Source organism: Lampris incognitus, chromosome 3 (assembly GCF_029633865.1).
Source record: "Lampris incognitus isolate fLamInc1 chromosome 3, fLamInc1.hap2, whole genome shotgun sequence".
In the NCBI taxonomy this organism is placed as follows: domain Eukaryota; kingdom Metazoa; phylum Chordata; class Actinopteri; order Lampriformes; family Lampridae; genus Lampris; species Lampris incognitus.
In genome coordinates this window covers 97918281-97934312 of record NC_079213.1, presented here as the reverse complement: position 1 = coordinate 97934312, position 16032 = coordinate 97918281, and the positions used below count along the sequence as shown (strand labels likewise).

The window sequence follows — 16032 nt, the reverse complement described above, 5'->3', positions numbered from 1 at the left end:
AAATGGAATATGTTTCTCTCCCTGCCTCCAGGCATTCGTGCTGCTGTTATAGGTGCCCCATCCACCTCCCCATCACCACCTAGTCCTCACAGTTTCATCTCTTCATCAGCCTTATCAGCCTTACAGGGCGGCACGGTGACCCAGTGGTTAGCACTGTTGCCTCACAGCAAGAAGGTCCTGGTTTGGAATCCCAGGCTGTCCCAGGTCCTTTCTGTGTGGGGTTTGCCTGTTCTCCCCATGTCTGTATGGGTTTCCTCCAGGTGCTCCAGTTTCCTCCCACCATCAAAGACATGCATGTTAGGGTTAATACTCCTGTCTGTGCCGCTGACGGAGGAATGGCAAGAAGAAATGGAATAGCTATCATCTCGGCAGAAGTCATCGACCACCACCACCAGTGTCTGGACTCCATGGGGGGATTTATTTTGCTGCTGTTCAGGGCTAATGCCCCGCGATTAAACAATCTCCCTGTTGAGTGTAAGTGCCAAAGAGTTTCTTGACATGTATTCATTTCTGCTAAATCATTCCTTATAATAAATAAGTATCTTTACTTCATTCACTATGTCTCTACTTATTGAACTATTTGTTTTGATCATATCGGATTATAACAAAGCCTACGCCAGCGGTTTGGTCTCACCATATGGAAGCCAAAGATCAAATTTGGCTTGTTAGATCTTGTCTTTTCCGAGGTTGCAAAACATTGATTTCTAAAACATGTTGCACAGATCCGTTGTCCTCCCAGTACTTCATCTTCAGATCTAGTCCACCCCCTGAAACATTACACCTTACGACCTGCATTCTTAATGGGATAAATGGGCTGACCCAACTCATCACAAAGCCGTTTCGTTATCCTGTTGAAATGGCTAGCTAAACGTAGCGTGCTCACCCATCACAATTTTGAAATTTTGAAATATCCAAGTAAACATTTTCTGAGAAACGAAAAGGAGCTGACATTTTTGCCAGAGCCAAAAGAAAAGATGGTTAGGCTCCACCTCTGAACAAGTACAAGAGTCTACTTTTTTGTATAATTTGTATCAAATATCTTAGAAAGAAAGATGAATCACAGGTGTTTTTTCATTATATTATTATTTTGGTGAGGATAAACGGGATTATGAGAGGGTAGAGAGGTAAAAAGTTTGGGAACCACCGGATAGAATATGTATTACGCGTTCAGTGCCGTATCAGTCCAGCAGGTGGCGGTAGCTCGTAGGAGGAGTCGCTGTTCCAACAAGAGAGAAAGAAGGCGGTACGCGGAAGTCCCGCTAGAATTACTCGTTCTGCTACCTTGCTTAATATTTTACTGTTTACTGGAAAAGGTAGATGAGAAACGATGGCGGCGCAGCAGCATACGTGGAATAGCAGGCGAATCGGCCGAAGATAGCATCTGCTCGGTCAGCCGGCGTCGGTCAATGGACGCGAGGACTTGAGCTGCTGCTGTTTTGACAGCTGTGTTGCGCTAGCTTTCCGTACCTGGTTCGGTTTAACCCCTTCACTGAAAACTCTCAAATGCCGCAAAGTCAGTTCGTCCAACGCATCTGAATCTGCTTTCGGTGGGATATATATTTGTGAGAGTACCGGTCCAAAAAAAGAAAAAAGGAAAAAAAAGGTGAGACTAATCTCTGATGCCGATTTATTTCCCAATCGAGTCCCATTGCTTTCTCTGTTGCTTAGCACACAAAAAACAAACAAAAAACATACACAAAACAAACATCACCTCTCTAGATATATGCGATTTACCTGCCATGACTGTAGGTGTTACGCGCGCGCGTTCTCTGATTTATATTTTTTAACCAGAATTATATTTGACTACAGTGTATCAATGTGACACATTCCGTTTCCACATGTCTTTATTCTAGTAGAACTCTACTTATTGTATGTTCTGTTTTTGTTTTATTTCACACTTGCTTTTGCAATGTAAATGTATGTTTCTTATGCCAGTAAAGCCCCTTTGAATTTGAACGTCCTGCGATATTGACCCCTGTATTGACACATGTATGACTCCTGTATTCATTCATCCCCCGCAGTCATCCTCTGACTACACTGTGCAGTGGGGTGACCGCCCAGTGTGCCCACATGGCGTCATCCCAGTTGAAGTACATGTCTCTGGGCGTGCTGGTGTGCCAGACCACATCCCTGGTGCTCACCATGCGCTACTCCCGCACCCTGCAGGCTGATGGGCCGCGCTACCTGGCCTCCTCAGCCGTGGTGGTCGCCGAGGTCATGAAGATTCTGACTTGCATGTTGCTCGTCCTTAAGGAGCATAGTGAGTGAACTTGTGAAGTAAACACTGTGTTTGAATGCATACAAGACATTGGTGCTGTATAAGTACCCCCCCCCCCCAAAAAAAGAACCAAAAACTCCCCTGGCACTTCAGCTGCCCGGGGCTCCTATACAATAGGATGGGTTAAATACAAAGAACAAATGGCATTGTAACCGAACAACTGTACAATGACATTCTTTCTTTTAAAATATTGCATATCAGTCACTTATTCTAACTGCTTGTTAAATACCCATTAACTACATATACATTTCTTGTTTCTCAGATGCTTTTATCCAAAGCAACTTACAAGAGAGTCAGGAATGAGCAAACTTCATGTCAAGTTCAGTGTATTTAATAAAGGTGTGGCTTACAGCAGGAAGAGGCGGGTAATAAGAGAAGATCTTGTTACCTACACTGGCATGAATTTTATTTAGTGCTCAGTTGATAACAGCAGGTCTAGACTAAGATGTGAGTATTACAAGGCAATATGGGAAATCTTATTATCACAATAATCATAAGGAATATTGCACAATATGTATTATGTATAATAATGTATGTATCATGTACTATGTATAATAATAATAATAATAATACAGCATTTATTCATTCAGCAGTCAGTGACTGCTGAGATAGGCTCCAGTATCCTGCGACCCGAATTCGGATAAGCAGCTTGGATATATGGATGGATGGATGATAATAATAATAATAATATAATAATAATAATAACAATGCATTTTATTTATCGGCGCCTTTCAAGGCACTCAAGGACACCTTACAATTCATTCATTCATTCGTTCACTCATTCATTCACTCATTCATCTTCAGCTGCTTACCCGGGGTCGGGTCGCAGTGGCAGCAAGCTGAGTAGGGCACTCCAGACGTCCCTGTCCCCAGCAATGCCCTCCAGCTCCTCCTGAGGGATCCCAAGGCGTTCCCAGGCCAGATTGGACATGTAGTCCCTCCAGCGAGTTCTGGGTCTAGCCTGGGTTCTCCTCCCAGTTGGCCGTGCCCGGAAAACCGCCAAAGAAGGCGCCCAGGATACATCCTAATCAGATGCCCGAACCACCTCAACTGGCTTCTTTCGACACGAAGGAGCAGCGGCTCTACTCCGAGCTCCCTCCGGCTGTCCGAGCTCCTCACCCTATATCTAAGGCTGAGCCCAGACACCCTACAGAGGAAACTCATTTCAGCCGCTTGTATCCATGATCTCACCCTTTCGATCACTACCCACAGCTCATGACCATAGATGAGGGTTGGAACGAAGATTGACTGGTAAATTGGGAGCTTTGCCTTCCAGCTCAGCTCCCTCTTCACCCACGATGGTCCGGTACAACATCCACATTACTGCTGCTGCTGCACCAATCCACCTGTCAATCTTCCGCTCCATCCTACCCTGACTTGTGAACAAGACCCCGAGATACTTGAACTCCTTCACTTGAGGCAACAACTTGTCCCCAACCTGGAGGGAGCAATCCACCATTTTCTGGTAGAGAACCATGGCCTAAGACTTTGAGGTGCTGACTCTCATCCCGGCCATTTCACACTCAGCTGCAAACTGCCCCAGTACACGCTGGAGGTTGCGTTCTGATGAAGCCAACAAAATCACATCATCTGCGAAGAGCAGAGATACAATTCTGCGGTTCCCAAAATGGACACACTCCTCACCTTGGCTGCACCTTGAGATCCTGTCCATGACTATCACAAACAGAATCGGAGACAAGGGACAACCTTGGCGTAGTCCAACACCCACCGAAACATTTTTTACTTTGTGCAGAGAACGCGGACACAGCTCTCACTTTGGTTATACAAGGACCAGATGGCTTGTAGCAACTGGCCCGGTACCCCATACTCCTGCTGTACCCCCACAGAGTGCCCCGGGGTACACAGTTGTAAGCCTTCTCCAAGTCCACAAAACACATGTAGACTGGCTGGTCAAACTCCCATACCCCCCTCAGCACTTCTGCAAGGGTAAAAAGTTGGTCCATTGTTCCATGGCCAGGACGCGCATTGTTCCTCCTGGATCCAAGGTTCAACAATCGGTCGGAGCCTTCTTTCCAGAACCCTAGAGTAGACTTTCCCAGGGAGGCTGAGCAGTTTGATGCCCTGATAATTGGAGCACATCCTCCGGTCCCCCTTTTTAAATATGGGAACCACCACCCCAGTCTGTCACTCCACAGGTTACTGTCCCCGACCTCCACACGACACTGAAGCGGCGTGTCAACCAAGACAGCCCAACAATGTCCAGAGCCTTCAGCATCTCAGGGTGAATCTCATCCACACCCAGCGCCTTGCCACCGAGGAACTTCTTGACTACCTCAAAGACCTCTGCCAGGGATATGGGTGGGGCTTCCCCTGAATCTTCAGACTATACCTCCTCCACTGAAGACATGTTAGCTGGGTTCAGGAGCTCCTCAAAGTGTTCTTGCTTGACAACATCCCCAGTCCAGGTCAACAGTTCCCCTCCCCAGCTGAACACAGCCTGAGTCAAGCCCTGCTTTCCTTTCCTGAGTCGCCGGATGGTTTGCCAGAACTTCCTTGAGACCAACCAAAAGTCCTCCTCCATAGCCTCATTGAACTCCTCCTACACCCATGATTTTGCTTCCGTGACCACCAAAGCCACAGCCCTTCTGGCCTCCCAGTACCTGTCTGCTGCTTCAGGAGACCCCTCCTTCTTCAGCCTGATGGCTCCCCTCACCACCGGTGTCCACCAGCGGGTTCTTAGGTTGCCACCTCGACAGGCACCAATGACCTTATGACCACAGCTCCTGCCTGCCACATCTGCAATAGAGGCTTTGAACATGGCCCACTCAGACTCCATGTCCCCAGCCTCCCTCGGGATACACAAGAACTTCTTCCGTAGGTGAGAGTTGAAGACCTCAAGCACAGGGGCCTCTGCCAGATGTTCCCAGTTCACCCTCACTACACGTTTGGGTTTGCCATGTCTGTCTAGCAGCCTTCCCCGCCATCTGATCCAACTCACCACCAGGTGGTGATCAGTTGACAGCTCTGCTCCTCTCTTCACCATAGTGTCCAAAAGATACAGCCACAGATCTGATAATACGACCACAGAGTCTTATCATCGATCTTCAGCCTAAGGTGTTCTGGTACCAAGTGCACTTATGAACTACCTTATGTTCGAACATGGTGTTTGTTATGGCCAATCCATGACTCGCACAGAAGTCCAATAACAAGGCACCGCTTGGGTTCAGATCGGGGAGGCCGTTCCTCCCAATCATGCCCCTCCAGGCTTCTCCATCGTTACCCACGTGAGCGTTGAAGTCCCCCAACAGAACTATAGAGTCCCAAGGCGGAGCCCTATCCAAGACACCACCCAGAGACTCCAAGAAGGCCGGATACTCCAAACTGCTATTCAGTGCATAAGCACATACAACAGTCAGAGCCTTCCCCTCAGCGACTAGCAGTCATATAGAGGTGACCCTCTCATTCCCTGGGGAGAACTCCAACACAGCGGTGCTCAACCGGGGACTTGGGAGTTTTCCCACACCCACCCCGGTGCCTGTCACCTTGGCCAACTCCAGAAAAGTAATGAGTCCAGCCCCTCTTCAGCAATTTGGTACCAGAGCCCATGCTATGTTGGGAATACCAATGAAACCATCCAGTGAAATTACATCAGCAGAGTTACAGCACCTTACCTGGAAAAGGGAAACTGGGGCCCCCTCCTGGAGCCAAACCTGGGAAGGGAACTCGCCGGTGAGCATCTGATGGCTGGGCCTTGGCCCATGGGGCCCGGTCAGGCCCAGCCCAAAAAAACAATGTGGAGCCACCACCCCGTGGGCCCACCACACACGGGGATGAGCATTGGGGTAGGGTGCAATGCAGGCTGGGCGGCAGGCAAAAGAGGAGACCGGGGCATGCCGACTTCCGGCATTGCAGATTGGTCCTTGGGACGTGGAATGTCACATAGCACCTTAGAAATCACAACTAAAAAAAAAAACAGTAATGGATCAAGGCAATAAAATCAAACAAAGAAATGCTATACAATAATAATACAATATAAATGGATATAAAATCATCACCAGTGCAAAACTCAATGTGGGTGTAACCGTTCAAGTCATGATCAGACCGAGTATGCCATTTTGAAAAGGTGGGTTTTGAGACAGGATTTGAAGGTGGCAAGAGAGTCAGTATTGTGAATGTCTTGTGGGAGAGCGTTCCAGAGGTGGGGGGCAGAACAACTGAAGGCTCTAGACCCAATGGTAGTCAAGCGGGCAGATGGTGTAGTGAGTTGGATGGCAAGAGAGGATCTGCGAGTACGGGAGGGTGCGTGGATATGAAGGAGTTTAGAAAGATACAAAGGTGCTATGTTATGAAGGGCCTTAAAGGTGAGAAGTCGAATCTTGAAATCAATACGGTATTTAACAGGGAGCCATTGAAGTTGCTGAAGAACAGGAGTGATATATATGGAAGGAGTTATGGTAATGATAGAGGCAGCTGAATTCTGGACCATTTGAAGTTTGTAAAGACACTTGAGAGGAAGCTCAAAGAGGATAGAATTGTAATAGTCAATACGGGATATAATCAGGGTGTGAATGAGAATGGCGGTGCTGTTAAGTGTAAGTGACGGGCGAAGACGATTAATGTTGCGTAGATGGAAGTTGGCAGACCAAGTGACATTATTGATGTGTGCTTCAAAAGATAATGTGCTGTCCAAGATGACATCCAGACTCTTAACCTGATGGGAAGGAAGAACTATGTAATTGTCAATAATAGTCAGTCAGGTTTAGCCAAAGTAGATTTAGTACCTACGAGGAGAACCTCAGTTTTATCCCTATTCAGTTTGAGAAAGTTGTATGAGAACCAGGATTTAATTTCCAGTAAACAATCAGAAAGGGAAGTGGACAGAAAAGTAGAGGTAGGCTTGGTGGATAGATAGAGCTGGGTGTTATCTGCATAGCAGTGAAATTGAATGCAGAATTTCCTGAAAAAGTGGCCAAGAGGTAGAAGGTGAATAATAGATAGGAGGGGGCCCAAAACGGAGCCCTTGGGAACAACCGGTAGTAACAGGAAAGGACTGTGATCTGAACATTCTTAGGTTGGACAAACTGAGTGTGGCCAGAAAGATATGATCTAGTAAACCAGGCAAGAGAGGTGCCAGTGAGTCCAATGGAAGCTAATCTCTTTAGGAGGATGTTAAGTGAGATGTTATCAAAGGCTGCACTCAGATCAAGAAGGATGCGTATGGTTAAGAGCTCAGAGTCAGCTGCCATCAACAGGTCATTGGTGATTTTCACCAAGGCTGTCTCCATACTGTGAAAGGAGCGAAAACCAGACTGAAATTGTTCAAATGGATTATTGTCAGTCAAGTGAGTGTGTACCTGAGCTGCAATTGTTCCTTCAAGTATTTTAAAGAGAAATGGTAAATTTGAAATTGGGGTAAAATTATTCAAATTGTTGGGGTCTGCACCAGGTTTCTTGAGTATTGGCGTTATTGCAGCTGTCTTGAGAGATAAGGGAACAAGACCAAAAGTAAGGGAGGAATGTATGATTTCAGTTATTAAAGAGGACAGGGAATATCTGCTTGAATGTGCAAAAATAGCATTTTTAAGAGTCATCATACTGAACTGTTTGGAAATGGAAAGGTAATTCAAATAATACTTACATATTTCAGATCTTTTTCTTTTAGAAATTTTCTGTTGTGGATTCATATCACTTATTTAGACAACAAAACTGTGTATCACGATGTGACAATATTAGAATTTCATCCCGATATACCATTGAAAGATAATAAACAATGATAATGACTTGTTGCCCAGCCCAAGGCTTAAGATAAGTTTTGTCTCATTGCCTTATTGTCGGAAAAACCCCTTTCACACAAGTAGCCTAATTCATAACTCATCCAGTAATATTCCGGAAAGTGTCTGTGTCACGTATGAACATGAACCGGGGTCAATATTCAGGAAAAGTTTTACTGGTAATTTACTGACTCAGGATCTGGTAACTTTTCCTGAAATGTTTTAGAACAATGATAGTTTGCACAAAAGCCGTAAGATTGCTTGGTCAAGAATGCAAAGGGTTATGCTAATCTTACATAAGATTCTTTTATCGGAGTGAGCGAACCAGTCACAAGGAATGCATCTGCGAGACTGTGACTTGCTAGCGGCAGACATTTATATGAAGCGGGACATTTATTTGTAAACCAGCAAGAGTGAGAGCGTGTTTAGAAATGTCTGGAAATTGGACCAACCTAGAAATAAGAGATCTACTTTCAGTCCATGCAGAGGATGATATCAGTAGTCAGCTGTGTGGTACAGATAGAGATGTCACAGTCTACAATAAAAGAAAAGGCACCCTTCGCAAGTTTGGTGTAATGAGACAGTAGTTACCGTCAAGTTGTGTGTAAACAAATGCTATCCATAAATTTTACTGATAGATGTTGTATGTGTTAACAGGAGACCACCAAGCAGTGCCAGAGAAATAATGTCGGCAATGTTACAGGATGTTTGTGTGAATCGGGCTAGAGTCTCACCTTTCCGGTCATGTGCTTGTCAGCTTACAGTGTTCGAGCTCTGAACAGTGTCCTCCGCCAGGAAATAGCCCACAAACCCATAGAGACACTGAAGTTGGCAATTCCCGCTGGGATCTACACATTACAGAATAACCTACTATATGTGGCACTGTCGAATCTTGATGCTGCCACCTACCAGGTATGGAAAAAGTTTGGGGTGTATTTTTTATTTTTTTTACGACATTCAAGTGACATGAAACAGAATTTTGGGAATTACAGTCAAATAAAAGTGTCCTCTTCATCTGCTGCCATTGGGCGGAAGTTGGTTCATGCATTTGTAAGGGTTTCTTGTAACTCTGGTAGATGACTAAATTCATGAAGTATAATGTTGTTACAGTAGAGCTAGCTTACTTTTCAAGCACATTAAAGAATCTCTAGATAAATCTTCTTCTTCTTCTTCTTCTTCTTCTTCTTCTTTCAGCTTGTTCCCTGTTCTCCAGATCGCTAGATAATCTCTAGATTAATAGAATCTCTAGATAAATAACTTACTGAGTTTCCCTCTGTCACATTCACAGGTGACCTACCAGTTGAAGATCCTGACCACGGCTCTGTTCTCAGTGTCCATGCTGGGCCGCAGACTGGGGGTCTACCAGTGGCTCTCCCTGCTCATCCTAATGGCTGGTGTTGCACTAGTACAGGTGTGAGCCACCATTATGTCTGTTCTGTTTCATTAGCATGTAGGACTGGAAATACAGGTTACTAGTGACTAAGAGTAGCTACCCATGTCTTCTTCCCCTCAAACCCAGTAAATGTAGGGTGTACATATTGAAGTGTAAAGCAGGAAGGAAGATGAGCTGATGTTATGTTTCCTTTCATTGTCACCTCCAGTTTGTTGGTGAATTTCTCATAACAATTGGTAACCTCTCTTTTCAAAGCTTATCTCTGACTTTTCTGCTGCATTCATAAAGAGCTATTCCAGGGACATTAATGCGTTCAAAAACCAGTTAAAAAAAACAACTTGATTTTGCAATAAACCAGGAAGTCACACTTGTCAGTGTTTCCATTGGATAAATAGACTATACAACTACACAAACGATTTCACCATATGCAGCTGCACTACCGAGAAGTGTGGATAAGTCTATATTTCCAAGGCAGAACTTTTGATTGACAGGTTGAGGGCAAGTCAAACACAGGAGGGGAACGTGAAAATTTTAAAATATCACATTTTTGGGGGGGGGATTTTTTTCCCATTTTTTCTCCCCAATTGTATGCGGCCAACTACCCCACTCCTCCGAGCCATCCCAATCTCTGCTCCACCCCCTCTACCAAGCCGGGGAGGGCTGCAGACTACCACATGTCTCCTCCAATACATGTGGAGTCGCCAGCCACTTCTTTTCACCTGACAGTGAGGAGTTTCGCCAGGGGACGTAGCACGTGAGAGGATCACACTATTCCCCCCAGTTCCCCCTCCCCCCCGAACTGGGTGCTCCTACCCACCAGAGGAGGTGCTAGTGCAGTGACCAGGACACAAACCCACATCCGGCTTCCCACCCGCAGACACGGCCAATTGTGCCTGTAGGGATGCCCGACCAAGCCGGAGGTAACTCGGGGAGTCGATCCGGCGATCCCCATGTTGGTAGGCAACAGAATAGACTGCCATGCTATCTGGATGCCCTCATACTTTTGACATATTCATGCACTACTACTACACACTCAGCTTAAACATGGTGCACCCTTGCTATGATGGGAATTGCTCTTTTTTTCAAGCCACAGCCAGGTCTCTGACCAGAAGGTGAAAGTGTTGTTGGATATCTTGAGCATTTCATCCAGTTTTGCATGTCTTATTCTTGTCATATTGATCACTTTCACAGTGCCTGAATCTCATAGCCTCAAGGGTGGAAATAACTATTTCTGTTCAAGTTTCTGCTCCAGGGAGACGGGGAGGATGGAAGCCGGGTGCACTTTCAACAAGGGCAAATTATTCCAAACACTGCACGTTCATTCTAAACTAAATTCTCTGTGCCTGCATCTTTCTCTTTCATATCTAGTGGCCCTCTGAGTCTGCCGGGGCCCCAGAGAAGAAAGCCTTGTCTGCAGGCTCCCAGTTTGTTGGTGTGACCGCAGTTCTGGTGGCCTGCTGCTCCAGTGGCTTCGCTGGCGTCTACTTTGAGAAGATCCTCAAAGAGAGCAAACAGAGCGTCTGGGTTCGCAACATCCAGCTGGGTCTGTACCTGTCTTCCTGTCAACATCCGTAGAGATCGCTCTCTGCCCATCAGCATCCAGCTAGATCTGTCTGTCTGCCTGCCTTTTAGTTAATCAACCAATCAATTCCCCTACCTCTCGTTTATCTGCGTTTTTTGTAATACAACAGTGTATAAGGTACATTCTGAAAATTGAAAATGTAAGTCACTACACTGAAAAAAGATTTTTCCTCTCATACATTTCCATCTAAACAAACACTATAAACTACTCAAAGTGTGGGCCAATTTTTCTTTCTTCTTTTTTTGTCTTTTTAAACAAGCTGTTGGGTGTAGCCTCTTGTTCACTGCACAGAGAGCCAGCTCGGTTCTTCAACTCAGCTTTTTCTGCTTAGATTAATGTTCCTTTCTAGTTTATTTTTACCTGAGAACGTGTGAGGCATGTGTTAATTCTCTTGCACTTTATTTTCTGGTGTGAACCAAAAGCTTATTTCCACGCATCAGTTCGTCTGAACTGATATCTTGATGTATAATAATAATAATCATGATAATGAGAGTGGTGTCGTTTAATTTTACGGATGTGATCAGTTGAACAACACAATCAAACAGAATCATTTATGCGTGTGGTTGTACAGGTTTGGTTGATTAATCCAATACTATGTGTGCTCTCTCTCAACCTTTTGGTATGGTTATGACTACATCGTTAGTACTACATCACCCACCAATTTTGCTTTTAAATGAAAGTAGGGTTATAATGGGGCATCCGGGTGGCGTAGCGGTCTATTCTGTTGCCTACCAACATGGGGATCGCCGGTTCAAATCCCCGCGTTATCTCCGGCTTGGTCGGGCGTCCCTACAGACACAATTGGCCGTGTCTGCGGGTGGGAATCCAAATGTGGGTATGTGTCCTGGTCGCTGCACTAGCGCCTCCTCTGATCGGTCGGGGTGCCTGTTCAGGGGAGAGGGGGAACTGGGGGGAATAGCGTGATCCTCCCATGTGATATGTCCTCCTGGCGAAACCCATCACTGTCAGGTGAAAAGAGGCAGCTGGCGACTCCACATGTTTCAGAGGAGGCATGTGGTAGTCTGCAGCCCTCCCCGGATCAGCAGAGGGGGTGGAGCAGAGACCAGGACGGCTCGGAAGAGTAGGATAATTGGCCTTGTATGATTGGGAAGGGAAAAAGGGGGGGGGGGATCCACAAAAAAAAAAGAGAAAGTAGGGTTATAATGAAGCACCGAATGTGTAAGCCTGTACATGTATCTGCATTGTGGATAGTTTGTTTTTAGTTCGTTTGATCAGTCTTCAGTGTTTTGTTTTGGTTTTTTTATTGTGCATACAGGCCTATTTGGCTTGGTGTTTGGCCTCATTGGGATGCTGGTATACGATGGAGAGCGGGTGCAACAATCTGGAATGTTCCAGGGATATAATGCAATCACCTGGACTGTTGTGGCACTGCAGGTGACTCTCACTACAACCTTTGTCAGATTTTAGCAGTGCTGAGTTTGAGATGTGTTTTCTAACCAAGCTGCAGTACCGCACAGAACATTCTGAGTGTTGGATAAAGAAAAATATGTTGTATTCGGCCTGTGAGAAAACAGACTATGTCTTTCATGGGTCAGTTTCCCTCTAGACCCACACAGGTCATGCCTTTTTACATCTGTGTCCATGTGTTTGTTGTTCTTCCAGGCGCTGGGTGGTCTGGTCATTGCAGCGGTCATCAAGTATGCAGACAACATCCTCAAGGGCTTCGCCACATCGCTCTCGATCATCCTGTCCACTCTCATATCCTACTTCTGGCTCCAGGACTTTGACCCCACTGGGTAGATGCACACGCACAGACACACACACGATTCATTGAAAGATGTGCACTAATTCACCTCACACTTCTTTGGTAAAAACTCAATTTGGACTAGATCCTTATTATGCTGTTTTTGTGCTATGTCTTTTATGCTATCTGTTTATCTATCTATCTATCTATCTATCTATCTATCTATCTATCTATCTATCTATCTATCTATCTATCTATCTATCTATCTATCTATCTATCTATCTGTCTGTCTGTCTGTCTGTCTGTCTGTCTGTCTGTCTGTCTGTCTGTCTGTCTGTCTGTCTGTCTGTCTGTCTGTCTGTCTGTCTGTCTGTCTGTCTGTCTGTCTGTCTGTCTGTCTGTCTGTCTGTCTGTCTGTCTGTCTGTCTGTCTGTCTGTCTGTCTGTCTGTCTGTCTGTCTGTCTGTCTGTCTGTCTGTCTGTCTTATCTTATCTTATCTTATATTTGTCTGTCTGTCTGTCTGTCTGTCTGTCTGTCTGCATCAATCACTTAAGCAGTAATGTTGTCTTGCTGACAGTATCTGGTGTCTCCTGCAGTGTCTTCTTCCTGGGGGCCATTTTGGTGATTGTGGCCACGTTCCTGTACGGCTACGAAGGCAAGCCTTCCCCCAACCCCAGCAGGGCGTAGGACAAATGAGAAATGCCAGGAGGGCCCAAGAGAGAGAGACTCACACAGACTCTGGGAGAGGAGAACAGCAGGTCGGGGAAGTGAAGGGGGGGGGACTTAATTATGGTATAGTAATTTAGAAAAAAGAAAAGAAAACAAAGAAAAAAGGAGGCGGGGCTTCCTTTTTAGGATGGGGACAAAGAAGAGAAGGGAAGATGGTGGACAAACTATTGGATTGCACAGCGTCATGATGGGCCTCAGACACCAATAAGTGCCTCAGCTGGGAAAGGTAACCATGCAGCAGAAATATAGTGGCCAAAGTAAAGAAGGTCCCCCCCTGTTGTTTCCACTAGAGAGAGAAACCTGCACACCGCTGTAATGGGACGGGGAGGGGTGATATTTTCAGAAGGACCGACTGACTGATTGTTTGGGACGTGTTCAACCACCAGTCTCCAGTATGATTATACTACATTGTTTGTAAAAGATAAAGCCCGACAACTGGACTGCCAACATAGGTTTGAAAATACTTCACAGCGCACCAATTGGCTTCTTTGGTTCTAATGTCAGGTGGAAAACCCCCAGCGTTTACTTCTGTGGACAAAGCCTTCCCTTGATGAGTGAAAATGTGAGGACGCGTGTGCAGAAAGTGCCATCACATTTGGCACTGTCCGAACATGTTATGCCCCTCCCACTTACGAACAGGTTGGTGCACCCAACTGCTAAGGTGTAGAATAGATAGGCAGCAGCAGTACCCCCACCCCTGGCTTAGTGAGGGCTGTTCTGGTCTGACATAAATATAGCCCCTTTCACGCCCCTCTTGAGCCATCCGTCTACTTGGTCAATAACGTGGTCGTCCCGTTCCTCGAATCTGTGTCTTTCTCCCCCCCCCCCCCTTTTTTTCTCCCCAATTGTATCCAGCTAATTACCTCACTCTTCTGAGCCTTCCCGGTTACTTTTCCACCCAGTCTGCCAGTCCAGGGAGGGCTGCAGACTACCACGTCTCCTCCGATACAGTGGACTCACCAGCCACTTCTTTTCACCTGACAATGAGGAGTTTCACCTGACAGTGAGGAGTTTCACCAGGGGGACATAGCGTGTGAGAGGATCATGCTATTCCCCCCAGCCCCCCCCCCCACACACACACACAAACAGGTGCCCCAACTGACCAGAGGAGGCACTGACCAGGACACATACCCACATCCAGCTTCCCACCTGCAGACACGGCCCAACTAAGCCGGAGGTAACACGGGGAGATTCGAACTGCCGATCCCTGTGTTGGTAGGCAATGGAATAGACCGCCACGCTACCCGGACGTGTGGGTGTCTCTCTTTTTCTGTAGATGGGTGTAGACTGCAAAGTCTTGGTCCAAAGTTTTCACTCTTGTTGTGCCATGTGTCTGTATAGGAGCTGCGTAGTCTCACCAGTGTACAGGCCTTTACAATCCTCACTGCATCATCGCAAAGCATAGACTATGTTGCTACGTGTCTCGTTTAGAAATACAATCCTTTGGGGTGTTCGGGTAGTGTAGCAGTCTACTCTGTTGCCTACCAACACGGGGATCGCGGGTTCAAATCCCTGTGTTACCTCCAGCTTGGTCGGGCGTCCCTACAGACACAATTGGCTGTGTCCGCGGGTGGGAAGCCAGATGTGGGTATGTGTCCCGGTCGCTGCAATAGTGTCTCCTCTGGTCGGTTGGGGCGCCTGTTCAGGGGGGAGGGGGAACTGGGGGGGAATATCGTGATCCTCCCACGTGCTTCGTCCCCCTGGCGAAACTCCTCATTGTCAGGTGAAAAGAAGCGCCTGGCCACAGGTATCGGAGGAGGTAGTCTGCAGCCCTCCCCGGATCAGCAGAGGGGGTGGAGCAGTGACCGGGACGGTTCAGAAGAGTGGGGTAATTGGCTGGATACAATTGGGGAGAAAGGGGGGGGGGTGCAATCCTTTTTGGCATTACTGGGAGGAATGACAACGCATCCTCACTCATCAAGGCGAGCAGCTTCTCCACGTTAATAAAAGTCGGGAGGCTCTTCCACCTGAGGTCGGACTTGAAGAAGCGGATTGGATGTGCGGCGAAACTTTTCCCAAACCAACATTAGCGGTCCGGCTAGAGTGTATTATTTCTACGTATGTGTCAAATTTTAGTATTTAGTGAATTTTCACAGGCACACAAAGGAGTTAATTGCCAAGCGGACACAATGGCTTTTCCCAAACTCCTGTCCAAATGAAACATCTTCACTTTAATATCTTAAAGCTGTGGCGTCGTAGTGACCATAAAGCGTGAGCGCACAGGTAATGATATCATGCTGTACATCCTGACTCTCAGGTTGTGTTTCGCTTGGTTATTTTGGGAAACTGTTTTTGTTGCCAGGCAACATATTGTCTCTTGGACATGTGGAAGTACATGTGTGTGTGTCTACATACATTTAAGCAGCAGAACCGTTTCTCTGAGCGTGGAGGATGTGTCCACCCCGGCCTTCGTAGAGCAACACAGAACAGGATTACAGTAAACCAACCGTAAAGATATGCATGCGAGATATAGTTTGCTGGTGTTTTGATGGGGGGGGGGATGCATTTTGATTTTGGTACAATTTTATACACCTGGAAATGATATTAATCTTTGGTCTAAATAATTAAATAATTTAAAAATTGAATAAATTGATTCTTTTAAATTTTGTGTAG

General features: G+C 46.3%; 1 protein-coding gene across 1 annotated transcript; it reads left to right on the top strand.

Moving 5' to 3' along the window:
- Window positions 1-2025: 2025 nt before the first annotated feature.
- On the top strand, window positions 2026-14309 carry slc35a3a (solute carrier family 35 member A3a). Its single transcript, XM_056277486.1, has 7 exons — window positions 2026-2260; window positions 8768-8922; window positions 9299-9421; window positions 10772-10946; window positions 12262-12380; window positions 12609-12742; window positions 13287-14309. The coding sequence occupies exons 1-7, from the start codon at window positions 2071-2073 to the stop codon at window positions 13375-13377; spliced, it is 987 nt and encodes a 328-aa protein (XP_056133461.1). The 5' UTR covers window positions 2026-2070; the 3' UTR covers window positions 13378-14309.
- The last annotated feature ends 1723 nt before the right edge of the window (window positions 14310-16032 follow it).